Source organism: Erinaceus europaeus, chromosome X (genome assembly GCF_950295315.1).
Source record: "Erinaceus europaeus chromosome X, mEriEur2.1, whole genome shotgun sequence".
Lineage (NCBI taxonomy): Eukaryota > Metazoa > Chordata > Mammalia > Eulipotyphla > Erinaceidae > Erinaceus > Erinaceus europaeus.
The window spans coordinates 126614655-126629069 of NC_080185.1; the positions used below are offsets into that span (position 1 = coordinate 126614655).

The 14415-nt window shown below is 49.1% G+C and overlaps 1 protein-coding gene across 2 annotated transcripts in view; it reads right to left on the reverse strand.

Annotated features, from left to right (window-relative positions):
• CLCN4 (chloride voltage-gated channel 4) overlaps positions 1-14415 on the reverse strand; it is a 60234-nt gene that overhangs the window by 19517 nt on the left and 26302 nt on the right. For both annotated transcript variants that reach the window (XM_007517456.3, XM_060183094.1), the window contains 5 exons: positions 13892-13991; positions 8901-9088; positions 6285-6407; positions 1914-2120; positions 1384-1464 (listed from right to left, as the gene is read on the reverse strand). In XM_007517456.3, coding sequence (XP_007517518.1) covers positions 1384-1464; positions 1914-2120; positions 6285-6407; positions 8901-9088; positions 13892-13991 — 699 coding nt within the window. The remainder of the gene's footprint in view (positions 1-1383; positions 1465-1913; positions 2121-6284; positions 6408-8900; positions 9089-13891; positions 13992-14415) is intronic.

Sequence of the window (14415 nt, forward strand, 5' to 3'; positions counted from 1 at the left end):
TTTCTCTGTCCTAGCAAATGAAAGAAAGGAAGGAAGGAAGGAAGGAAGGAAGGAAGGAAGGAAGAAAAAAAGAAAGGAAGAAAAGAAAAATGGCACCCAGGAGTGGTGGGTTTCTTGTGCAGGCACTAAGCCCCAGTGACAATAATGAGAGAGTGAGAGAGAGAAAGAGAGAGAAGAAGAAGGAGGAGGAGGAGGAGGAGGAGGAGGAGGAGGAGGAAAGGGAGAGGGAGAGGGAGAGGGAGAAGGAGAAGGAGAAGACAAAGGAGGAGGATGGGAGGAGAGGGGAAGGGGAAAAGGGGAGGAGAGGGGGAAAAGAAAGGAGGGAAGGAAGGAAGGAAGGAAGGAAGGAAGGAAGGAAGGAAGGAAGGAAGGAAAGAAGGAAAGAAGGAAGGAAAGAGGAATGTTTATTTACAATAAGATAAACTCAGACTTGGTGTGACTTGTGGTAGTTGTTGGAGAGAAAAGAGATAGGGTGGGAGGGATATGCAGAGGGGATACTGATACTGATTGAATATCGACCCTTATTCTTGAAGCAACACTTCCTTGATGATATTACAACCTGATTCATTTTGTATCATTTCTTTTGGTGTCATAGCACTGGAATGTTGGTGGTGGTGTGGTCAGTCTTATACACATACAGAGGTATGACACTGCACCTTCCAAATGTTACGGTATTGTAAACCAAAGGAAAATCAATAATAAAAAAGAATGGCCTTAAGGGGCTGGGTGGTGGTGTACCTGGTTGAGTGCAGATGTTATAATGAACAACAACCCAGGGTCAAGCCCTCAGTCCCCATCTGCAAGGGGAAAGCTTCACAAGTGGTGAAACAGTGCTGTAGGTGTCTCTCTGTCCCTCTACCTCTCTATCTCTCCCTTCGCCTCAACTTCTGTCTCTAACCAATAAATAAAGATAATATAATAAAAAATTTAAAATCAATATTAAAAAAGAATGTCCTTTACATTTGTAAATGGTTGGGGAACGAAAAGGCTACTTTAAGCTACGTGAAAGGTTCAGAAGACCATATGCAAACCATATGTAAGATATGCAAACTTTGGTGTCCAAAAAGAAAAGTTCTCTTGGAACTCAGCCATGCTCACCCATGTGCATGTGGTCTGAGGAAATGGTTGTAAGGCTCATCAAGCCAGGAATATTCACTACCAGGTCTTCACAGAACATGCTTGCCCAGTCTTGTATTCAATCTCTTTGACTTGATTAGATTGGTTACCAGAAAGACGAAGGACGCCGAGCCTTCCTCCCATAGAATCTATACTGGTGATTGGAAGTCACTACTCAAAACCAGTTAGTTAACAGCAAGACCATGCCCCGCCCCACCCCGAAGAATCCTCAGAGGGTCGAGATGGCTCCTGGCTATCCATGCTCACCTCTTCCAGACTGAAGAGTACACCCCCAATCGGAGCTCCAAAGGCAACGGAGACTCCCGCAGCAGCTGCAGCTGAAAGCACCTACAAGGCAAGGCCACATGTAAGCAGATGCCTGCCTTTCGGGTAGACGGGCCTGTGCAGGTGAAGCCACAGGAGGGAGTTTCCAGAGGACTGCAGAAGCACTCCCTCTCTCTTGTCTCTGCCTGCCTTGGGGGGAGCTCTGCAGTGAGTTGTCAGGCAGCCTGACTCAACAGTTCCCATATCTCCTTATTGGGGACTTCTCAGAGATGGCCCTACAGAGTGTTACCAAAGAAAGCCCCCACCACACACACACACACACACACACACACACACACACACACACACACACACACACACACTGCAGCTTTCTGCCTGAACACTCTTGTCAACGGCCCCTGGGGCCACCCATTACTTGTGGACCCGATTATTGATCCCTGTTCTTGAGTCAACATTTCCTTTTCGCTAGCACAAGCTGACTCTTGCTCAGTACCCCTTTTGTTACAGCTCACCTCACGCCTCTTGCCCTCGTTCTTGCTGTACTTGGAGAAGAGGCTGCTGAAGAAGTTGCCACAGCAGCATGCCACGTGCACCAGCGGCCCTTCTTTCCCAAGGCTCAGGCCCGAGGACACCACCAGGACGAGAGTGACGGTCTTGATCAGCAGGGTCCACTTCCCCAAGTAGCCCCTGATGATGAAGCCGCTCAAGATGGTCTTTATCTGAAACAGAGAAGAGGGAGTGAGGGGTCATGAACACCTTCAGTGCATCAGTGAGGGAAAAGACTAATCCTTCAGATGGGCAGCCTTCAAGCCCAGCGTCACTACATCACATGGGAGGGGCTCTCAATTTTGATGTAGCTGACTTTATATAAAATGACCTCATATTGTATTAATTGCAACCTGGAATTCTTCAAAGCATGGTAAATCTTCTGATCATAATGAGGACTGAAGAGGACTGATCCTCTTCTGAGTTCTGTTGAATTGGAAAGCAATAGACACTTCTGGCTTTCACTGCTTCTTTCTGGTGGCTAAAAGATGTCCCAGATAAAGAGACAGATGGAGTGCTGCTCTCGATAAGACAGGAAACACAGAGCAAAAGATCAGTTGAACCTTAGGACCAGTTTGGCAAACAGCCTGTGGGTCAAGTCTAGCTTGCTGCCTGATTTTTGCATTGTCCGTTAGCGAAGTACTTTTAACATTTAGTGGAATATACAATCAAGCTTTGCAGTCAGAATGATCACTCGGTTCTGCATCTTGTTTCACCAAGCCTAAAGTAGTGACTCTGTCCTTCCCAGGGAAAATGACGGCGACAGGTATGTGAGTATTCACTATTCAATCCTTTCAACTTTCCCGTGTTTGAAATTGTTCTTCACACAAGGTGGGGACACGAGTGTGTTCAGCCTCCTGATAGTGGGCCTTTGGGTCCTTCTCCACCTTGGGAGTCACTGGAACCACGTGGGGAATTAGAAACCACCAAGGACTGGCTTTCCCCTCCTCTCTAGATCTGCTGTCATCAGTCTGCAGGGCAGCATGGGTCTGGGGGGGGGGTAACTTCTATAGCCTCCTCAGGTGATTGTAAAACACAGTCAGGAGGACTGGGAGACAGCGCAGTGGAAAAGCACAAAGTACTGAGTTCAATCCCTGACACCACACATGTTAGAATGGTGCTCTGGTTCCCCCCCCCTCAGTAATAAATAACTCTTTAAAAACTGAAATAACTGGAGAAGGTGAGGACAGGAGGCTGGAGAGAGACTTGGGGTCTCGGTGCAAGTTGGGGGTGGGAGCATTCTGAAGAGGCCTATCACGGGGAGATGAGGAATTGTACTCATGAGCTAGCAACTGTACTATAAACTGTACTATATTAAGCCTCCAATGAAAAATAAGAAGAAGAAAAAACCCTAAAATGACATGCAGCCCAAGCAGAGAGCCACTGCATCTAGTCTGAAAAGAGTGGAGGGACAGGTAACAGGTAGCCCTAGTTTTGAAAGAAGGGATAGATCTGAATAGGACCATGGCATTTGGCCACTTAGAGAGGATGTGGCATCTGCAGATCCTCAAATTGCTGAAGGGTTAGGATGGAACCATTCTCATCTCAGGAACTGTTGCTAGGGATCTGTGTTTTAACTCGGGGAGAAAGACTAAAGAATCTGAGAGCAGGGTGCATGTATTTCATAGAGTTCAGTGAGCCCCTTCCCCAGAACACAGCTGGTAGTTCTTAGACTAGCGTTTAGCTGATGGAAAGCAAACGAACACTGTTTACACTGGTTTTCACTAGTGGTAGTTGACCTATTTGAGTCTGAGCCCGGGGGATCTCGGGTCCCTTTATTTAAGGGATGTTTGATTATGCCTGCCACAATCCTGCCCTTTTGTGTTGCCTCGAATAAAATTATCTCTAATGTTTTGTCAGTTACTTAATGTGAATTGGGACCCTAGGGTACAGTTTAAGAGTGTAATAGCATTTAGAAAATTACAAGCATCTAAATTCTCCAGCCTTTGCCAGTCATGACATGTGGCGAACTGAACAATGTAACAGGTATTTTGCAATGTTCTGCAGTGATTTTATAAAATTGTCGCGGTCAAATTAGAGACTGCAGAGAGCAAAGCCATTCTCAGCAGATGCCACAAGCCAATCGGTCACTTGTTTTAGTTTGTATTAGCAGAAACTGAATCAAGCAAGGTCTGAACAAGACGTAGCGCAGCAAATTCCTGACTGAGTGGTGTCAAGTTTGATACACTGCGAAGACATAAATGTCTGTGAAGGTGTTCGTGTTTTGTATCGAGCCAAAGCATCACCTCAGAGTAAGTTCAAAGAGGACATGCTTGCTTATATATTTGTGAGAGCTTCTCTGAACGAAGCAAACAGAAAAAGAGGAAAGTTCTTCCTCGGTTCTCTCTTAAGTTCCTAGTCCAAGAATTATGTGTGTTTATTTTGTTCTTCTTCTTCTTTTCCTCATGTGATGCTGGAGAACAAACCCAGTGTCTAGCACATGTGCAATACCACCACTCACCACTGAAAAGCCTCCCTGGGTCAATATTTTCACTTTTTTTTTTTTTTTTTTTTAGAGAAAGCAAGCGAAGAAAGAGAGTGGGGGGGAGAGAGAGAGAGAGGAGAGACACCACAGCACCATTCTGTCACCTATGGAGCTCCCTTGGTGCTATCCATGGTGCTCCCATGTGGCGCTGACAAGCAAACCCAGGACCTGGCACAAGGCAAGGTACAAACTCTGTTCATAAGCCACCTTCTCCTACCACCCCTGACCCCCACTTTTTTTGAAGGCTAATCTCTCTCCCAGATAGAAAGCAGCTTCTTTTTTTTCTTCTATCTTATTTACTTATGTGCTTTTTATTCTGCACCCAGAACCGGAGTGGGCAAGGCACCCTTAGGTTAGAAATTTTAAGATCTATTACAATAGCAGTGAAAACTTAATTCTAAAGCTGCCTCTGGGGTCCTGAGGCTTTGAAAGATAATCACGAACTCTCCTGTGCGTCGAGAAATGGCTCTGTCGCACACTCATGCATGGTTCCCAGAATATACTAACAAGGTGAGCACCCAGCTACAGAAGAGCCGCTCTGCTTGCTTGCTTCCTCTGCGGACTGTCCTGAATCACTTCCTTGCCCTTCTTGTAACTTCAGCACATTTACTTATCACTTAACACGAGCATTCTATTTTGTCTTATATGCAGCTTATGAGCATGTAAGCAGAAGCATCTCCTGCCACATCATTCTGCAGCTTGCCGCTTCCACTTGTTATCTTTTGAGTCTCCTCCACGTGCACATGACCCATAGAGAACTTCACGTCCAGCTCAGGAATCCTTCTCCTTTTTGAGTTCTGCCGTCATAAACAAAAGATGCCCACTGTGGACTAAGACCAAGCCCTGCCAGGCACCCCTTGTCCCCAGCAGCTAGAGTAGGGAGACCCCAGGCAGAGTGGTGTGTAACTAGAGATTGGCGAAAAAGGATGGCCTTGGCCATTCGCCATTTAATTCCCGCTTTCCTCGGGCAGCAGGCTTATGAAATGAGATGCCAGGTGAGCTTGAGAGATAGCAGAATGGCTCTGTGGCTTCAGAGGTCCCAGGTTCAATTCCCACCATAAGCCAGAGCTGAGCAGTGCTCAGAAAAAAAAAAAAAAAGTGGTGGAGGAGGAAGGAAGGCAATTATATCTCTCACTTTTCATGCCGAGGTCTTCAATAGCAGATAGAATACAAGCAGTTTTGTTTCCCATGTGATTTGTGCATGGGGGGACGAGCTGAGCAGAACACAAGTTCCACACTGGCTTCTGCACAATTTCATCCGGGAGGGAAACAGGGCAAGTGCAGAAAGCAGCCCGAGCTGAGCCAAGTCGAGCTGAGCAGAAGACACAAATGGCACCCAGCCGCTCACGCGCACTGTGGGAAGCCTCAGACTTAGCCACTGGGAGTCCCCGTGACCTGGGATCACCGCTTGCCAACCCAACATCCTGATCTACTAGAGCTTCCTAGTCGTGGGGAGCTTTTTACTTCTTCATTTCCTATTGAGCTTGGGAAATCTTCAAAATTACCCCAGCTCTTGCTATCAACTCCCTGGACTGGCATCAGTGTTGGCAGATGCCATCAACAAGCATAGGCACGGGTGCCTCTCCCTCTCCCTCTCCCACTCTCCCTCCCTGCCCTTCACCTCTCTATGCCTCACCCTCTATCCAAAATAATACATTTAAAATAAAAAGGAAAAAAGATTGAAAAAATGGGTTGGGGAAGCAGATCAAGCCTTGAGCTCATTCCCCAGTGCTGCATAGAAATAGAAGGAATATGTTAACAGATGCCACCGCTTGGGCCCATGCTTGGTACGCAAGTGCTTCCTGAGTGAGGATTTGCTCTTCTCAGCAGAGGAAGGGCAGTCACCACTCACCTCCGGAATGCCAGAGCCACAGGCGTAGGGTGCAAACACACGCACCAGGGAGACGGCCAGGAAGGCGAACAGCAGGGCCCAGAGGATGTACATCAGGTAGTTGAGGATGTAAGCACTGGCGCCCTACACAGGAGACAGAGCGAGGGGCACATGAGCATTGTGGGCCTGCCCCCATGAGCCTGGAAGCTTCTCTGTGAGCCCCAAGTCAATAATCAGGCTTCTAGGGGTCTCATCTGTCTGCCACCAGTGCTACAGTCATCACACACACGGCACGGAGCTTCCCAGGGGCTGGCCTGCAGACCTGAGAGACGTCAGCAGTCGTGAACATGGGAACGGGTACTCAGCTGTCATGGTACTAGGCTTCACGGGAAGTGTGGGAACAAGGCTGCCTGGGTTCCAGAAGGCTTGTCCCACCTTCTGCCTCACCGAGCTTCCACTGAGGTCAGTGCCCTCCTCCCCCCCTCGCCCAGTGAGCACATGTGGGCACTGAATCATGGCAGGCTGTGCCTCCAGTGGGGTCTCCACAGCCAGCAGGTAGAGATGCAGACCCCAGGCCCAGCCTAGAGTCAGCGATCAGACGCCCAGGAGGTGACCCTGGGCTGCTAGGTAGGGACGCCAGGCTTCTTTCTCCAGGCCTCTGGCCCCCACACTCAGGGTCATCCACGAGTTGGGTCCTGAACATGGCCACATATTAAATGCAAACACACGCTCCAGAAGTCAGCCCTGGCCTCTGCAACCACATACACGCACACTCGGTGTGGGAAGAAATCCAAGGGAGGACACCACTTCACCAACTTACAGATGCACAGGCTGAAAATAACTCTGCGCCCATGCTAACAGGGATTCTTTAAATCAAAGGGTAAATCTTAGAAAAGGCTTAAAAGATGGACGTCCGTACTCCCCCCCCCCACCACCCACCACCCCCACCCCAGAACATTTTGCAAGGAGAGAAGAAATCAAACATGGTGCCCAGCCAATTCGCCAGTTCTGCCCACCCAGTCCCATCACCCCTGGGAGGGAACTTATTTGGGGAGGTAACGGAGAGCACTGAGAACGTGTGAGATTTCAAGATCCCCGTCAACTTCTAAGATGTGAAGGAATTAATTTTCAATTCCACTGAGAAAGAGGTTTAACAAACTGGCAGAGCACATTCCAAATGTCTTCAGCTGTGGTAAGTCAATCAGGAAAAAAGGAGGACTGTATAAATAGATTACATCTATGTTCCAAGAGCATTCCAGTGCCAAGGGTCCTCAGGTTACCCCTAATGTGGCTCATGGCAACTGAGGGCCCCTCCCCTGGGTTTCTGATCCACCGACGGCCCACTCCATCCACTGTGGCAACTACCAATGTGCGTTAGAAATGAAGCCTTCTCTGAACTATGGTTTTCACACAGGTCTGAAGCTCAAAGTGCTCTGAAGGCACCAGGTCCGTGGGTCACTTCTCCATCCCCTGAGCCTGGAACTTTCCCACCACTGAAACCTAAATACACCTCGGTACTCAAACCAGAGGGAGACACTTCATACCTGCTGGGATGGCATAATCAAAACCATAGAATAGCAAATCCAGTGAGGAATCAAAACCAGAGACTAACAAATACAGCTAATAATCAAAACCAGAGACTAACAAACACAGCTAATAATCAAAACCAGAGAATAGCAAGTGCTGGGTGCGGAGGTGGACAAATTGGAGCCCTCAGACACTGCTGGGAGGAATGTCTGGCCATTCTCCAAAAGGGGAAGCACTGAGTCACCACAGCACCTCAGCAATTCCGCTCTTAGGTCTGGACTCAAGAGGGACAAAAGTGTATGTCCACACTGGAACTTGTACACGAATCTGCAAAGCAAAATGACTTCTAATTGCACAAAAGGGGGACTAACTCATGTTCAACACTGGCTGGTAGATAAACTGTGGTGGAGACCACACTGTGGAGTATTATCTGGCCGTGAAAAGGGGTGCAAGTGCCAATGTGCATAGACCATGATATGAGTGAACTTGGAAAACAGGATGCTGAGTGAAATGATTCAGACACAAAAGCCCATGGATTACGTGATTCCATTTATATGTAACATCCAGAATGGTTCAGAGACAGAAGTAGATCAGTGTTAGCATAGAGCTGGTGGGTTTGGGAAGGCATGGCAACTAACAGTTAATGGAGTGATGAAAGTGCTGGGAAAGCTGAGTGGAGTGATGAGTGACTGGACAAATCTGAGTATTCTCAAAGTCATGGCACCGTGCACATGAACTGGGGAACCATCTGGAACTGGACTCACTAACGCCAGTAATAGGGGAGAAAAGAGAACATCCTTTCTCTTCAGTCACAAGGTATGAAAGCCAACTCTGTTTTTTCAGCAGCGTCGACAAATCACTCTTAGGAGAGCTGTATGCCAGGACCAGCTGGGACCTCATTGACAGAAACGTCATTATGTGAGGCATGGCTGCACATGTGTGTGCTGTACATGTGGGTTCATGGGGGGTTCTGACGAACAGTGGCACACACGTGCTACAAAAGGCTGAGCTGTGCCACTGCTCAGTCCTGCATGGCGATCAAGGTAAACAGCAGAAAGTGGAAGCACAGACACTCAGAAAGAGCCCCCTGAGGCCTGTGACCACACCCACCTCTGCCTGGTTCACTAGTAGCTCTGACCACTTCTGCCACAGAGGACACTTGTCCCTGTCCTCAAAGGTGGTCTCATTGGAAGTCCAACAGCACTGCTCATGGCTGTACCAGAAGGCAGACAGACAGACTCCCTCCTTCAGGTCGGTCATCCAGTCGACAGCCAGGTCAATGACCCCAGCCAGGGTGCCTGCAAGAAGCAGACAAACCTCTTAGAGAAGTCACATGGGCTGGGGCAACAGGAACACACAAGCAGGTGGCCCATCACTCCCAGGGAAGTGCCCAGTCAAGCAAAACACTATGGCCAATGTTTTTGGGTGGTTTCAACTCGGTGGGAGAGAGGCCCATAGGACTTCACTCATCATGAGCCACTGGGACCCAGTGGCTTCTGGAACTCATGCCTTCCAAATTTTAGAAATAGGGCGTGGGCTGACAAAATAGCTCACTTGGATAGCACACTGCTTCGTGAAGTGCGCAACCCAGGTTTGAGCCTGGCTCCCGTTACATTGAAGGAAGCTTCAGTGCTGTGGTCTCTTTCTCTAGGAAGAAAGGAAGGAAGGAAGGAAGGAAGGAAGGAAGGAAGGAAGGAAGGAAGGGACTTCTCAGTGATGTAACTTCCCCAAGAAGCTTCTGAGGCAAGAGGATGCTGAGAACACTCACATCATTATTTCTCAGGGAAATGTGATGATTCAGAGGCCTAATGATTATAACAATCACATCACCGAAGAGCTTGCCACCAAATGGGAATCAAACTTGGAGGATCTCACTTGTCAGAACTTTCCAGGCTTTGAAAATTCTGATCATCAGATTCTAGATCTATGTGAGTAAATAACTACTTCCAGGGCCAAATAGACTGTGCAGGTGCCAGAAAGACAGGCCAGCAGTTAGGCAACAGACTTTCATACTTGAGACTCAGCGGTCCCAGGTTCAGTCCCAGCATCACCATGAGACAGAGCTGAGCCACACCAGTGTTCCTAGCAGCACAGTTTGTGGCAGCCCAAACTGGGAAGCAAGCCAGATGTCCAACAATAGATGAGTGGCTAAGAAAGTTGGGGTACGTATACACGGTGGAAGACTAAGCAGCCGTTAAAAATGCTGAGGACATCATCCTTACAATATCTTGGACAGAACTTGAAGGTATCACATTGAGTGAGATAAGCCAGAAAGATAAGGACCAATACCAAATCGTCTCATCCATAGCCCGAACTTAAGAACAAAGAACAATAAGGGGAAACATAAAGTAAAAATTGGACTGGGTGTGGTGTACTGCACCAAAGCGAAGGACTCTGTAAAAGGAAGGGGAGGGTTGGGATGAAGGGGTGCTGGGGCCCTGATGTTTTGTGTTGGAGGGGACCCTAGGTTGGGGGAGTGAGTCTCTTGAAGACATCCAGACACCAATCAGGGGAGAGTAAGGGTTGTATTTATGTGTCAACAACTTTATTGTCAACCATCACCCCTCCCCCAATATTATATATTCTTGAAAGGACAGAGCCGAGCAGTGCTCTGGAACAACAACAACAAAAAAGCAGTAGGACACAGGAAGCTACCTAGGGTCTCTCTCTAGAATAATCCATTCCATCCTTGCGGAAAGATAGGAGATACATTTCTAAGCTATGGAAACCTTCAGACTTTTATCTTATTCCAGTGTCGACTTCTCACCTAAGTCATCGACAGCACGGAACCCCACATAGTGGCACCAGGACGCACTTCCTACTCTTCTCCTGAGGTGCTTGCTGCTCCCCTCCCGGGAAAGGGGTCCCCAGTTTAGACAGCTCAAATCTCTCCATCAGGCTCAGACAACTCTGTGCCCCGCCCCCACACTCCATCAACCCAGCAACCTCTCAGCACTGAATTGCCTCTCCTTGGGAAGCCTGTCCTGATCACAAGTCTAGGGGTGCACTCTCCAGGCACTCCCCCACTACCAAATCCCCCCTGCCCTTCTATCTCCACAGGCCACCCCTAGATTCTGTCATCTGGACTATGTACCACAGCAAGACAGCTCAGGCTTCCAGACACTTCGTGTCCCCTCTGAAGGAGGCCCGGGCACCTGCCTTTGCCCACTGGTAAAGAGTTCTGAAGTCCTCCAGGAGCTGCCTCTAGCATTCTAAGTGGACTGGTGTGATAGGTGCACTCCCTTTGGGGAAATGTACAAGTCTTTTCAAGCAAAACACAAGGAGCTGGTAAGGCAGCAAAATGATTCTATCGAATAATTTCCTGCCTGAGGCTCTGAGGTCCCAGGATCCATCCCCAGCACCACCATGAGCCAGAGTTCAGCAGGGCTCTGGTCTCTTTCTCTGTATCTCTGTCTCTGTCTCTCTCTCTCTCTCTCTATATATATATATGTATATATATATCACTATCTTTCTCACTGTATCACTCTCTCATTAAAATAAATAGAATATTTTTAAATAAAATAAAAGTGAAACACAAAGAATGGGTCCTGGAGATATCCAAGGGCAAAACCTAAGGATCATCCCAAAAGTCCTTGGCCATCCGTTCAACAATCCATCTGCCAGGCTTCCTCCAGGCTCAGCTTTTCTGCAATACAACAGTGACACCTAGTGGTTATTCCTGTGCATTGCCCACAGAAGATTGTGTTGGTCTTCCTGCCAGCTGCCAGACTTCAATGACCCAGGTGCTGCTTGGTGAAGAGCAAGGCAGGGGGACCTCTGAGTCCCAGCTAGGGAACAGAAAAGTGGATGAGATACAAAGCACTGGCTTCCCCCCTCAAAATCACACACTGACCACCTGTGTTTCCAGTGTCACCCATTCTCATCTTCTGCCCCCATTACAGTCAATGATGGGGTCCCAACATGATCGACCCCTCAGCTGAGATGGGGAGCAAGATGTATCACCCTGTCTACGCATTCCATTCTGTGAGGCTGACACAGTGAGCACTGCTCAAAGACACATTTCCTAGAACGTGTCCCCATCACTCGGTGACACACGGCCATATGGCCTTGCTGGTGTGCCCACAGTGACTCTTCTCCAGGGCCCTCAGCCCTGACTGTGCTTGGGAGTCACAGGAGGGGCAGGGAGGGAGGGAGGGAGGGAGGGATGGAGGGGATGGAAGCTTCACTCCACTCCAGGGATATTCTCTAACCGGAGCTCAGGCACAGTGCAATCATTTCATTCCCCCGGAAGATTCTTCCTGAAAGGACTGATGGGAAGCGAGTTGACAATAAGGCCAAGCGGTCGATACCAGAGTTTCTAGAGAGAGCCCAATTGGGCCCATGGACTGTTCAGGGGCTCGACTGTTTACCCTGGCAAGATGCCAGAACATCTGCTCCCCTGTTTGCTGCTCCTTCCAGGAGCCAAGAATAATGAATGATGAATAACGAATGCATGTGGCTCTATGAGTCAGTTCTAAATAAAAATGGCAAGTCACAGCAAGTGCCAGCAGGCCAATTTTTTTTTCAGATAGAAAGAGGCAGACAGACATAGACAAACACAAGACACACAGATACCACGTACGCACACCTGAAAAGGCCTTCAGAGAAGCAGGCAAGCACACTGGTGGCTAAACTTCACATGTCCTGAAACCCACGTCCCCTTCAATGCTGCCGCCGCATGACTTGAAAACACCCTATGACCTCAGTTTCATCTGCGGCCCGCGAGTGCTCTTTCTTAGCACCCGTTCTATATTCTACCCTCCCTGATCAGTTCTCTCTCATGTCACAGTAGAGAAGCCTTTATTTATATGAGGACCAGGGAGTGGACCCAGGGCCTCACATGTGTGCCATACCATTGAGCAGTCTCTCAGGCACAGGTTTTTTTTTTTTTTTTTTGAAGGAGTGAGGAAGAGGCAGAGAAAGAGAAAGGAGAGACACCATAGCACAGCTCCAGCATCCATAGAGCTCCCCCAGTGCCATCCATGGTACCAGGAATGGAACCCAGGGCCTAGTGGACAACGAGGCATGCACTCTGCTGGATTAGCTATCTCCTGGGCCTGACAGGGAATTTTTGTCCAGGGCACTTCTTCAGCATGCTCTAGTTGTTCTGTTTTGTTGCCAATCACTGCTTTATTGTTCTGGACCAAATTCTTTCATATGGAATATGAGAGGGAGAGAGAGAGAGGGGGGGGGGGGGGGAAACATAGCACCAGAGCTTCCCATAGTTCAGTGAGGCTTGAACTCAGGTCAAGCACATGGCAAAGTAAACATCCTCCCACAAAAGCTATCCCACGAACCCATTTTTTTCTCGTGCCAGGCAGGGCTTCACTGGAACTTCCTGCCTGCACTATCCCGCCACTCCCAGATAAGAGGGTGAGAGAGAGAGAGAGGAGAGACTCCACGGCACACTCCACCACTCGTGAAGCTTCCCCTCTGCACAGCATTCCCATGTGGTGAGGAAGGGTTCCAACCTGGGTCCGCAGTAAGTGTGTGCTATACCAGGGGAGCTATTTCACCTTCCACTCTTACTATTACTATTACTATTATTATTTTAGACATCAGAATTCACAGCCTCCCAAAAGGGAGAATGATCAGGGGAAAATTCCCTGCAGAGCTGGTGCGTTGGATATTAAAAGGGACATATTTCCCCTCCAGGCAACTGATCAGTCTTTTTTTTTTTTTTCTGGAAAACCAAGTGTTCACAAACACAGTGCTGGAATGAAGAAAAATGAAGGCTGCAGGGCTGCTGGGCTGGGAACAAGATAGGCAGAGGAGCGGGGTGTCCACAGGGCACTTGGGGACCTGCCTGTGGGATCGGAGGCCAGGACTGTCAGAGCTCGAGCTCCCCCAGGCTTTCCTGCACCCTCCATAGACGGTTCATAAACACCAGTGGGGCAGTAAAGCTTCGCTCTGTCTGTCAGCAGGGCGGAATGCAAGGCACGCTGAGGTTCAGTGCTCCAGCGTGGGCCTTGGGGACCCACCTTACCGCTGCACTGTGTTCAGCGTGCAGCCATGGAGCTCTCTCATAGAGGCCAAGCAAGAAGCCCCTGAGAGAGAGTGAAAGAACACCCCACCCCCACGCACACTCCCCGGGCACCTACCCGCCAGCAGGCCGATGAGCAGCATGACCACCCATCCTGACCAGGCGTCCAGCAGGCTCTTGATGAACTCCCAGACAGACTCCTTGCTTTTGCTGGTGATCTAGAAACAAAGCAGACAGACAGTGCTCCCCCGGACCCACATCCAGTCCCTGCCCCCGCTCACTCCAGCCCTGTTCCTCGGGAGACACAGGGCCTGACACGGGGATGGGGGAAGTGAATGGAGCTTGAAGCTTGAAGAGCTGGATTCCTGAAGCCATGTTCCCCAGTCATGACGATGACGAGATGGGTTGCCCAAAGACTCCAAGGAATCTGCATCAAGTCACGTATTAAAAAAAAAAAAACCCTCCAAAGAGCAGTTTGATCGCTGGTTATTTAGAAGCCACACAGAGGGAGTGGGAGGTGGTTCGTCAAGTAAGGCGAGCGCTTCATCATACACGAGGCCCTAGGTTGAGCCCCAGGTGCCACATGGAGCACCATGGACCTCACGGAGGAAACTCCATGCATGGTGGGGCAGCGCTGTGGTG